Genomic DNA, 11703 nt, shown 5'->3' with positions numbered 1-11703 from the left:
TCTGTTTCATAGGAAAGAAATACAGCCAGCCGTGGCTTTAAGATCACTGGGTGCTGTAGTTGGACCAGAAACCCTTTAAACTCCTTCATAAGACAGATACTCGCAAGCCCCGCCCAGGACGACCGCCCGCGCGCGTACGGATAAGCGTGCAGGGGCGGGGCGAGCTTGTGGGAGTGGGGCGGAGACAGCTCTGATTGGCCAGCGTCGGGCGGAAGTCGGGAGGTTGGGTGGTCTGTAAACGCTGGCTTGTGACAGGGAGGGGGAGAAGGAAGGCCTTCGTAAAGGTTTCCTCTCCGTCCCTTCGCTCCCGGGGACCCGCGGAAAAAAAAAAATCCAACACCAGGCCCCGCGGCTAGCCCCTTCCCACAGCCTCTCTCCGCTCGATTTTGTCACTGTTATGTGGGAAGCGAATCCGGTGAGTAGCCGGGCGGGACGGGGCGGGCCCAGTGGGCGGGGTTGATGAGCGAGGGGCGGGAAGGGGCCACCGGAACTGCTTCCCCGCGCTGGCTTCAGTCCGGGTGTTGAGTTCCGGGACCGGAGTGCCAGGGCCTTTTGGCTTCTGCAACCTCTACCTTTTTCAGCAGTGGAAGTGCCTCGGTGGATTCTCCAATGCGTTATTGTTTTCTTGTCACAGTTATTTATTTTACTTCCTGTGATGTTTCAGCCTCATGCCTTCACCGTTTTTTGTTGTTGTTGTTGTTTTTGAGACGGAGTCTCGCACTGTCGCCCAGGCTGGAGTGCAGTGGCGCGGTCTCGGCTCACCGCAACCTCCCTCTCCCGGGTTCAAGCGATTCTCGTGCCTCAGCCTCCCGACTCCCTTCACTGTTTTTTGAAACTTTGTGTTTTGCTTTCTAATTGGAGTAACTGGCCTTGGAACCTGTAGTCAGTCATTTGCCTCAGGTTTACCTGCCAGTCCCATCCGTCTAAAGCAAGGGAATTCGACCCCCTTGTCTTGAATGGGCCTAAGAGGAGCCGTCAGTTCTCCTTTTCCCTTCTTGGTGGACAGCCGTTTAAAACTTGGAGTATGGACTGTTATGTTCTTAGATGTTTTCGTTCAGTGGACAAAGTGATGATCTGGGACATTTCAACTGCAAGTCTGCCTTCTTCCTTGGTTGACTCTGGTATTTTCATTGTGACTTCATGTATTTTTGTCTACTTTGCTTTTATACATTTATTTATTTAAAGTGCAACGTAGGGACGGAAAAGTGTAATACCTTTCCTCACCACCCATTGTAAGGATCACAGCCACCGCTCCTTGAAACAGAAGATAGGTTAACAAGGTAAAGCATAGCAGATCTAATCAAAGTTTTACGCCACCCGGCACTTCAGAGACCAGGGAGATCTCTATTTTTATGCGTAGGACCCATGAGGCATAGACAACTGTATAAAAATGTGAGCGGACAAAGGATATACTCTCATGTTAATAAACTGAGGGAGGAAACCCAGCAAGGCCTGTTTGTTCAGATTCTTCTTGACCTCTCTGTGTATCATTTCTTCCTCCTACAGAGGAGGAAGGACCCTTCTGGAATGAGGGTCTTAGCGACCTGCTATCAGGCAAGGTAGGTTAGAGAATTTCTTTATGGCCAGTTCCTACAGAGAAGGGCAGGGAAAGGTTACAGTAATAGTTCCAGTTTTTATGGCTTGCTTTGTAGGAGAGGGATTCTAGTTTCTATCACTCACCTTGGGGAAGAAGAATTCTGGTTTCTGTGACACTTCAGGGGCGAAAGATGGGCAGGAGACAGAAGGGTAAGAGAAGATCAGAGGGAGACTTTGCTTCCGAGGCTGTTGCTGAGGCCTTCCAATCTCTTTTAGTTCGAAGTACTCAGCATGCCAAAGTGTCATACTTCTGGGTAGTATTTTCTGAGCCCCAACACAACCCTCAGAGAGTGGGATCTATTTGCCAAGAGTATTCTTCTGTTGTTATGGTTGAAACTGCCTGGTAAGATGGCAGATGTACGGTATTTACAACTTAGGAGTTGACTGGAAAAATGACAGAATCATATTTCAGCAGGTTGTTGGACTAAATACAGTCGTGCGCCTCTTAACAATGGGGATACGTTCTGAAAAATTGGTTGTTGGGTAATTTTTTTCATTGTGCGAACATCATAGAGTGAACTTTTATAAGCCTACTACACACCTAAGGCTATATGGAATAGTCTATTGCTCTTAACCTAGAAATCTGTACAGCATATTATTGTACTGAGTACTGTAGGCATTTGTAACACAATGGAAAGTATTTATGTATCTAAACATAGAAAAGGTACAGTAAAATAAAGTATTATAATCTTTCTGTTGTATATGCAATCCATGGTTGACTGAAAGCTTTTATGCAATGCATAATTGTATATGAAACATACGAAACTACCCCATGCTGAGATAACTGCGTAAATTTACTTTAATGACCCCTAATTTCCATATTTGCAATAATTTCCTATAATCAGTATTCTTCCCCTCTCATTTCTGTAATATATTTCCAGATAAGTTAGAAAGTTTATCAGTACATTTCCCTAAGTTTTCAAGTTAAGTTTTTATCCAGTAGAAACTAGTCTGTTAGTCTGGATTTGTTGGTTGCACATTATGATTCCTTCTTGTGCATCATATAACAATAGTCATCATCTTAGTATTTTTGATTCATACATATAATACTCTCATCAAGCCACATTAGAGGAAAGTAATTACTTGTATTTGATTTTAGCAAAAATAATTTAGAATAATGAGAATGCACTCTCTGCTTATATATTCAGTTTCACTATCTGTCATCAGCAGCCTTCATTTTGTATTTATATCTGTGTATATCTTTATGTAACTATATGCTCCATTTTTGTTATCAGTCCTTAAATTTTCCATAACAAACCCTTTAGCCACCCAAGTATGTGTCTTACTCAGGGTTTTAAATCTTTCACTATATTGTAAGCTCCATATGGACAGGGATTTTTCTCTGTTATTTTTCCTATAGTATCTTCAACTAGAGAACAGAGCCTGACACATAGTAGGCACTCAATAAATATTTGTTGAATTCATGATGGTGGTTGCATGAGCATGGACCAGAGATAATTCTTTGCTCCTACTATGAATTTTCCCTCCTCCGTCACACATACATCAGAATTTGCTATTGGATTATTTGTGTGTTTGTGAGAATTATAAAGGCATTAATGAATGTCTTATATACTTGGTTTGTTATATCATTATCTCATTTCTTTGTAAGAAATGGGTTTTCTTTGAAATCACCCGTGTGATTTTGCTTAATTTCAGCAGAGCAGGCCAACTTTTGTTAAAAGTGGGGAACCCTCCACAGATCCTCCCACATTCTTCTTTTGTCACCCAAATAAGACATATTTGTCTTATTGCTACTGTATTTTGTTACTACTAATAGTTTTTCTTCCTATGAGCATATGAGTGCTATTGATAAGCACAATTTGGTTTTAAAAATCAACATTCTACATGTGGGTTTCTCTAGTAATTTGTTAGTTTATTTTAGTTTCACTTTCCTGGTTTCACTTACCACAATTTCAGTTACCAGAAGTCAGCTGCAATCTGAAAATATGAAATGGAAAATTCCGGAAATGAACAATGAATAACTTTTAAGTTGCATACTGTACTGTGTAGTGTGATAAAATCTCATGCCATTGTACTCCATCCTGCCTGGGGCCATGAATCATGCCTTTGTCCAGCATATCCACACTGCATATACTTTACCTGCCTGCTGGTCATATAATAACATATAATGGCACTCACTTATTTATTGAGCATGTATTGCAAGCTAGTTGGTGCGAAGTCCCAGGGATTACAGTGGTGAACAGAACAGACTAGGTCCCAGCCTTTATGGGTTTGCAGTCTGGTGCAGGCAGGCAGACATTAAACAAATAATTACGCAGATAACATTTAATGTGATAAAAAGATATGAAAGAAAAAGAGTACTGTGACAATGTAGGGGGAGCTGGTACTAGAGTGGGCAATCAGGAAAGGCCACCCTGTGAAAGTAACTTTTATAGAGATCTGAAGGATTGAGCAAGCGTTAGCTAGGTAAAGGTTGGCTGGAAGGTAGGGAGAGCTGTTCAGACAGCAGAGATAGTGTGAGCAAAGATCCTGAGGCAGAAAGGAGCTTGGTGCTTGAGAAAAAGAGAGAAGCCTATGTGACTGGGACACAGTGTGCCAGAAGACAAGCCCAGGAGGTGGGAACCAGGCCATGCATGGATTTGTGGCACATGATTAATATTTTAAACTTTATCCTTAGAGGAGTGGTAACACATTGAAGGAAGTGTCATGAACATATTTATGTTTTTAAAAAGATTACTCTGGCTGCTGTGTAGAAAATGAGTTTATGTATTAGAAAATATGGTAGACATAATAATGGCCTCCCAAAGATAACCACATCTTAATACCCAGAATCTGTGAATATGTCGTTACATGTCAAAGGGGAGGTAATTAGCTAATTGGCTGACCTTAAGATAAAGAGATTATCTTGGATTATCTGGGGGCGGGGGGGGCCCAAGGTAATCACAAGGGTCCTTAAAAGTAGAACATGGGGACAAAAGACATGGAGTGACTATGGAAGAATGGTCAAAGAGATACAACATGGCTGGCTTTGGAGATGAAGGAAGGAGGTCACAAGCCAAGGTATGTGGGTAGCTTCTAGAAGCTTGAAAAACCACAGAAATAGATTCTCTCCTACAACCTTCAGAAGGGAATCAAACTCAACTTGATTTTAGCCCATTGAGACGCATGCAAGATTTCTACAGAAATGTAAGAAAATAAATTAGTGTTGTTTTTAAGCAACTGCATTTGTGGTAATTTGTTCTAGCAGCAAAAGAAAACTAATGCTGAGGGAGATAAGAGGCTGTAGGAAGACTAATAGGTTACAGTATAATCCAGGGTAGAGATGAAGGTGACTTGGACTATGTGGTGTGACTATGAAGTCACCTATGAAGGTGATTACTAAGTGGGGAGAGAGAGAGAAGATCAATTCAAGCTGCATCTTAGATGATGACTTAGCTTTCTGGCACAGGCAGCCAGGAACAAGATGTTTTCACTGAGCTTGGAAAAGGGAAAGCCATATGGAAGATAACAGGAGTTTGTTTTTTAACTCACTATGTTTAATGTGCTTATGAGGCATCAAGTAGTAAAGTTTGGAAGGTAGTTGGTTAGGTAGGTAAGTCTGGAGCTCAGAGAAGGCTGGGCTGGAAATTGAAATTTGAGCCTCAGTGTCTATAGTCTGTCACCCAGGCTGGAGTGCAGTGGCATGATCTCAGCTAACTGCAACCTCTGCCTCCTGGGTTCAAGTGATTCTCCTGCCTCAGCCTCCTGAGTAGCTAGAACTACAGGTGTGCACCACCACACCTGGCTAATTTTTGTATTTTTAGTAGCGACAGGGTTTCACTGTTTTGGCCAGGCTGGTCTTAAACTCCTGACCTCAAGTGATCCACCCGCCTAGGCCTCCCAAAGTCGTGGGATTACAGGCGTGAATCACCGTGCCCAGCCCCCAATAAAACAGTATTTTAGAAATTAATGTTTTTATTATCATTGAGAAGGATGATTTTTTTTTGCAGCTTCTTACAAAGTACTTGTATCTAATTTGATGATAGTTTGAGATGAAGATTAGACCACACTTTGATTACTCCATATGTCTACTAAATTAGGAAATGTTATGCCACAATTATAGATTATCAGAAATTGCAACTTGTGTTTGCTGGCCCTGTCAGATGTTTTGGAATATCAAGGTCAAACACAGACTGAGAAGTTATTGGAAGATTTCTCCCTGAAGACTATATCCTGTGCTCTTTCAGTTGCTCGATTGACAAGCCTATAATATTAGGGTGAATGTTTCATCCAGCCTGAATGTTTGGAAAATAGTAACAAATGGATTCTTAAGTCATTTTCTGACTTCTTCAGTATCTGGAAAGTATTTTCCCATGTTTTGTTTTCACATTTAGTCATGTTCTTTATACACACAATAGTGTAATCAGTCTCACTCTCTGATGAGTGAAGAAAACCATCAGGTTTTGGGAAGGAATCACATCCTAGCAATTGAGCCATTTGCAGCATAGCTTGCTGACTTTGAAAAATATATCTTATTCTCAGCATTAAAAATCAGGGTATTTTGGCCCTGAAGTAGTAGGTTCACACTATTTAAAATTCTAGATATATCTCTGCTATACTCCACTTAAGCAGGCCTCTAGAAAACAGAATTACTTTTTGGTATTGTCAACATTATGAAGAATTTTTTTTGTTTTTTTAAATCTCATCCCTCCTTTCAGAAACTTGTCAGCACCTTTTTCCTTGACAGCCAGCAAACTTGCGTGGGAAGAATAATCTTGCAAACGCTGCCATTTCCTTCTGCAACATCTGAGAGCATGTACTCTGAATAGTCAATATTTGATGATGTTTAATTTCCATTATTTCCTTCAACACTCAATTATAATCAGGAGGCATATTGTTGACTCCTATTTCATATAAAGAATCTTTTAGTAATATAACAGTGTATGTTTTTGCTATTTGTATACTTCTTGCTCTGTCAATTTTGAATGTCTTACACCTTTTTCAACTTATGTCATAGCTCACAAAAGTATCATTGTCTAAATAAGAACTGTCTTCCCTGTACTATAAGTTTTCACTGATATGTGAAACAAAAGTTGTTATTTTTACCTTATATACTATATATGTGTCAAGCACTGATTTATATTTTCTCCACAGGTAGTTTGTCCAATTGTAAAACAAAATATATACTGAAACACTCACGTGATAGTAATTGCTTTTCTATATTTTGTTGCATGACAATATAAGACATCGAACAGAATCATTTAATAAAGAATTTTGGTCAATAGTTTGTTTCTTCTCAGGCATTAAATTTGAATTGACTAGCTTCTCAGCAGTATCAAGAATCTTCACCTGTTTTCACCGAGGAATGCGTCTTTTCTCTTGGTTTCTTCTTTATCCTTATCAACAAAGCAAATGGACTTTGTGCTTTGCATGAAAATAATCTGAAAGTTTCCTTGAGTTTTATACTACTGTATTTAAGTAAATGCTAACTATGGCTGATGTGAAATGTATCAACAGAGAGTGAATACAATGGAATATTATAGTGAATGATAACTTTAAAGAAAATAAAGTGATTTTTCATGCAGATCATCATTAATCTTACATTTCAACTTTTCAAAATGTATGTCGACAAATTTATTTCATTACTTTGCCCCTGAAAATGCCTTTGAATGATCTCATAATCCCTGAGGACCATCCTTTGAAGATTCTGAGAGAAAACAAGAAGGGCTAGGACTGAGCCATGAGGAACTCTAAAAGTTACAAGCTGAGGAGAAGTCAAAGTGAAAGGAGACTGAGAATTTATGGTCAAAAAGTAAGATGATCTGAAGAGTGTCATGTCATAGAAACCAAGAGAAGAGTGATTCAGGACAGAGGACAAACTGTGAAATGTTACCGTGAAATAAGTAAGATGAGGACTGAAAGAGCATAGGATTTAGTAATGTGAAGTTCATTAGACATCCTAGGAAGTATCTTTTGTTTGTTTTTAAGTGATGATGGGTGGGAAAGGTTGGATCAGCTAGAAAAGTTAAATTGGAGTGAGTGATAGCATAGAAAGTGAAGAAATAAACATATTATGTAGACAAATAATTACAGTTAATAAGCCACAAAGGAGACAAGATGAAATCCTAAAAGCACTCAATCTGAAAGAAGATAGAAAAAGAAGAAAAACAGAACAAAGAACAGGTGGGACCCCCCCAAAAAAAAAAAAAAGCAAATAACAAGATGGTAAACTTAAAGCTAACCATATCAATAATCATACTACATGTAAATAGACCAAACACTCCAATTAAAAGACATAGATTTTCAGACTGGATTAAAAAAAAAAACGAGACCCAAGTATAAGTTGTCTGTAAGAAATACACTTTGAATATAAAGACGTGAATAGAATAAAACTGAATAAAGATACACAGTGCTAACACTAATGAAGAAAAAGTGTGAATGGTTTATTATTGTTAAGGTAGATTTCAGAGATAATGATATTATCAAGGATAAAGAATGATAAAAGAGATCAGTTAACCAGAAACAATCCTGGATATTTTAGACATCTTGTATTAGAGCTTTAAAATGCATGAAACAAAATCAATAGAATAGCAATAAGAAATAGATACCCAATTATACTGGAGATTTCACTAGTTTTCTCCAAATAATTGATGGAATAAGTATATTGAAAATGAGCAACAGTATAAAAAACTTTAACACCACTATCAACTAACTTGATCTGCTTGGCATTTATAGAACAGTTCACCCATCAACAGCTGAAATACATGGGTTTTCTTTTTTTCCAACTACATAGAGAACGTGTAAAAAGATACACCATATTCTGGCCCATAAAACATGTCTCAGTACATTTGAAAGAATTGAAGTCATGCAAGATGTACTTTCTGACCTAAATGGAGTTAAGTTAGAAACCAGTAACAGAAAGATCTGTAAAATTCCCAAGCATTTGGTAAATAAATAACACTTTAAGGTAACCCATGGGTTAAAGAAATGAAAAGAGAAAATAGAAAGTATGAAAACATAACATATCAAATTTGTAGATGGTGCCAAAGCAGTACTTAGAGGGAAATTTGTAGCTAAATTAATGGCTGTATTGGAAAAGAAGAAATGTTACAAATCAATAATCACAGCTTTCTAAGAAACTAGAAAAAGAAGAGGAAGTTAAACAGGAGCAAGGAAATAAAGGTTAGAGTGGAAATCACTACAACAGAAAATAACAGTGAAAATCAGTGAAACCGAAAGCTAGTTCTTTGAGAACATCAATACTATTAATAAGTTTCTAGCCCAACAGATCAGGAGAAAAAGACACAAGTTACCAATATTAAGAATGAGAGAGGTGACATCACTACATATTCTAAAGACATTAAAAGGATAATAAAGGAATGTTATGAACAACTTTATATCAAGCAGTATGGCAACTTAGATCAAATGGACATATTCCTAGAGAGACATAAACTACTAAACCTCACTGAAGAAACATAACACAAATAGTCTAACATCTGTTAAAGAATTTGAATTTGCAGGAAAAAATCATTCTTAAAGAAAATTCTAGGTCCAGATGGTTTCAGTGGTGAATTCTACCAAATATTTAAGGAAGAAATCATACTAATTAACACAATTTTAGAAAATTGAAGAGGTGGTAATACTTAACAGTTCATTTCATGAGGCTGTCATACCTTTATTTCAAAACCCATCATAGAAAACTACAGACCAGTATCCTACATGAACATATGTCCACAATTTTAAACAGAATTTCAGCAACTCAATTCTAACATATATAAAAGGATTAATACATCATGACCAACTGGTGTTTATTCCAGGAATGCAAGGTTGGTTTAATGTTTGAACAGCAATCAGTGTAATTCACCAGGTAAACAAACTAAAATGAAAAACTATATGGTGATTCCAGTACCTGCAGAAAAAGCCTTTGACAAAATCGAATATCGACTCCTGATTAAAATTCTCGGCAACCTAGGAATAGAAAGGAACTTGCTCAGCTTAATGAAAGGTGTCTGGAAGGGGGTTAACTCAGCAGGCTGGGGTTGTTCAAACCTTGTCCATTCTTAAGCTTGTTTCCATGACTGTCCTTTGCTCACCTCCAGGGAACTAAGCTCTTGAAATTTTTTGTCTTAATAGTGTATTTGCATGCCTGAGTCCTTGAGCCGTGCTATACCAGTTTGTCCAGATTATTTATACTAGCAATGCGGTTTATGGTGAAGACCTGCTTTCCCTCTGGGAATCTGGAACTTCAGTAAAAGGTCAGTCACACAGGTGCTGTTATGTTTACATGACTGATACCCAGTAAAAACCCTGTACACTTTGGCTCAAGTGAACCTCCTTGGTTGGTAACACTTTGCACATATTGTCGTACATAGTTGGGAGAATGAAGTGTGTTCCATGTGACTACACTGGGAAGGGACACTTGGAAGCTTGTATGTAGTTTCTTCTAGACTTCACCCCATGTGCTTTTCCCCTTTGCTGATTTTACTCTATGTTCTTTCACTGTAATAAAGTGTAACCATGAGTAGAGCAACTTTTGAGTCTGTGAGTCCTAGCAAATCATCAACCCTGAGGGTTGTCTTAGGGACCCCTGACATAAAGGGCATCTTCAGAATACCTTTATCTAACAACTTAATGGTGAAAGACTACTTTCTCCCTAAGATCAAGAACAAGGCAATGATATCCATTCTTTATTCAGTATTCTACTAGAAGTTCTAAGGAAAAAGGAAAGGAAAAAAGGCATCTAAATCTTAGAAGAAAGAAAGAAAGCTGTCTTTATTCAGATGATATGATGCCTGTGTAAAAATCTGATGGAATCTTTAAAAAGCTCTTAGAACTAATAAATGAGTTTCATAAGGTTGCTAGATACAGAATTCATATACAAAAATCAGTGTATCTCTCTATATGCTAGCAATGTATAATCAGAAATTGACTTTTGAAATGCAGTTCCACTTACATTACTGTCAAAAATGTGAAATAAGTAAGCCTGAAAGTAGCATAAAAGATTTGCAATATCTGTACATTGAAACTTACAAAATATTCTTGAAAAAATTAAGACCTAAATAAGTTGAGAGATATAATTTATTCATGGGTTAGAATACTCAATATTGTTAAGATGCCAATTTTCTCCAGACAGATTGATAATTCTATGCAATCCCAGTAAAAATAAAATCAAAGGACCTATAATAGCCAAAGCAATTCTGAAAAAGAACAGATTTGGAGAGCTAATGCTATCTGATTTAATGATTCAGTGTGAAACAACAATAATCAAAACGGTGTAGTATTGGCATCAAGTTAGGGAAGTTAATTAATGGAATGGAATAGAATAAAAAATAGGGCCACAAACACATGAGTTTTTAAATAAAGGTAAGATTCAGTGGGAAAAGGACAGTTTTAACTAATGATGCTGAAACAATTGGATACCCATATGCAGAAAAATGAACTTCACTTCATACTTTGCTATACTATAAAAATTATATAGTATATTATATAGTATATAACATATATAGTCTATATATAGTATATAAAATATACTAATGTATATAAAAATTTATATACTATAAAAATTTACTAAAAATGGATCATAGACCTAAATGCAGAATCTAAAAGTACAAATTTCCAGGTGAAAAAATAGAAAAAAAATATATATTTTTTTATTTTGTTGAGACGGAGTCATGCTTGGTTGCCTAGGCTGTAGTGCAGTGGTGTGATCATAGCTCATTGTAACATTGAACTCCTGGGCTCAAGCAATCCTCTTTCTTGTCTCCCAAGTAGCTGGGACTATAAGTGCGTGCTACCATGCCCGGCTAATTTTTAAATTTTTTGTAGAGATGAGGTTTTGCTATGTTCCCCAGGCTAGTCTCAAACTACTGACTTCAAGTGATCTAGTCTAAAACTCCTGGTCTCAGTCTTCTGGCTGCAGTCTCCCAAAGTGCTGTGATTATAGAGATGAGCCACTATGCCTGACTGAGCAAAATTGTTTTCAAATTTTAAAATTTGTATTTCTCTAATGACTAATGATGTTGAACATCTTTTCATGCATTTTCCATGTGCTTGTTTTCTTTGGTGTAGTGTTAGGTAGCATTGGTTAGGCACTGAGTCTCGCTTGGTCACCCAGGCTGGAGTTCAGTGTCACGATCTCGGCTCACTGCAAGCTCCGCCTCTCAGGTT

The 11703-nt window shown here is 37.8% G+C and overlaps 1 protein-coding gene across 13 annotated transcripts in view; it reads left to right on the top strand.

Moving 5' to 3' along the window:
• The first annotated feature begins 229 nt into the window (after positions 1-229).
• PARP11 (poly(ADP-ribose) polymerase family member 11) overlaps positions 230-11703 on the top strand; it is a 131976-nt gene continuing 120502 nt past the window's right edge. For 6 of the 13 annotated variants that reach the window (XR_012419710.1, XM_074005838.1, XM_074005840.1 and 3 more), the window contains exon 1: positions 230-415. Coding sequence is in view for 4 of the 13 variants with exons in the window: in XM_074005838.1 (XP_073861939.1) it covers positions 398-415 (18 nt within the window). In the remaining 9 variants the exon portion in view is untranslated. Of the gene's footprint in view, positions 416-511; positions 1281-9669; positions 9792-11703 lie in introns of those variants that run through there. The other 7 variants (XM_015430264.3, XM_015430261.3, XM_074005839.1 and 4 more) reach the window with 3 other exon arrangements.

This window comes from Macaca fascicularis, chromosome 11 (assembly GCF_037993035.2).
Source record: "Macaca fascicularis isolate 582-1 chromosome 11, T2T-MFA8v1.1".
In the NCBI taxonomy this organism is placed as follows: Eukaryota; Metazoa; Chordata; class Mammalia; order Primates; family Cercopithecidae; genus Macaca; species Macaca fascicularis.
The sequence above is the reverse complement of the archived record's forward strand: the minus strand, read 5'-3'. Positions and strand labels throughout refer to the sequence as shown.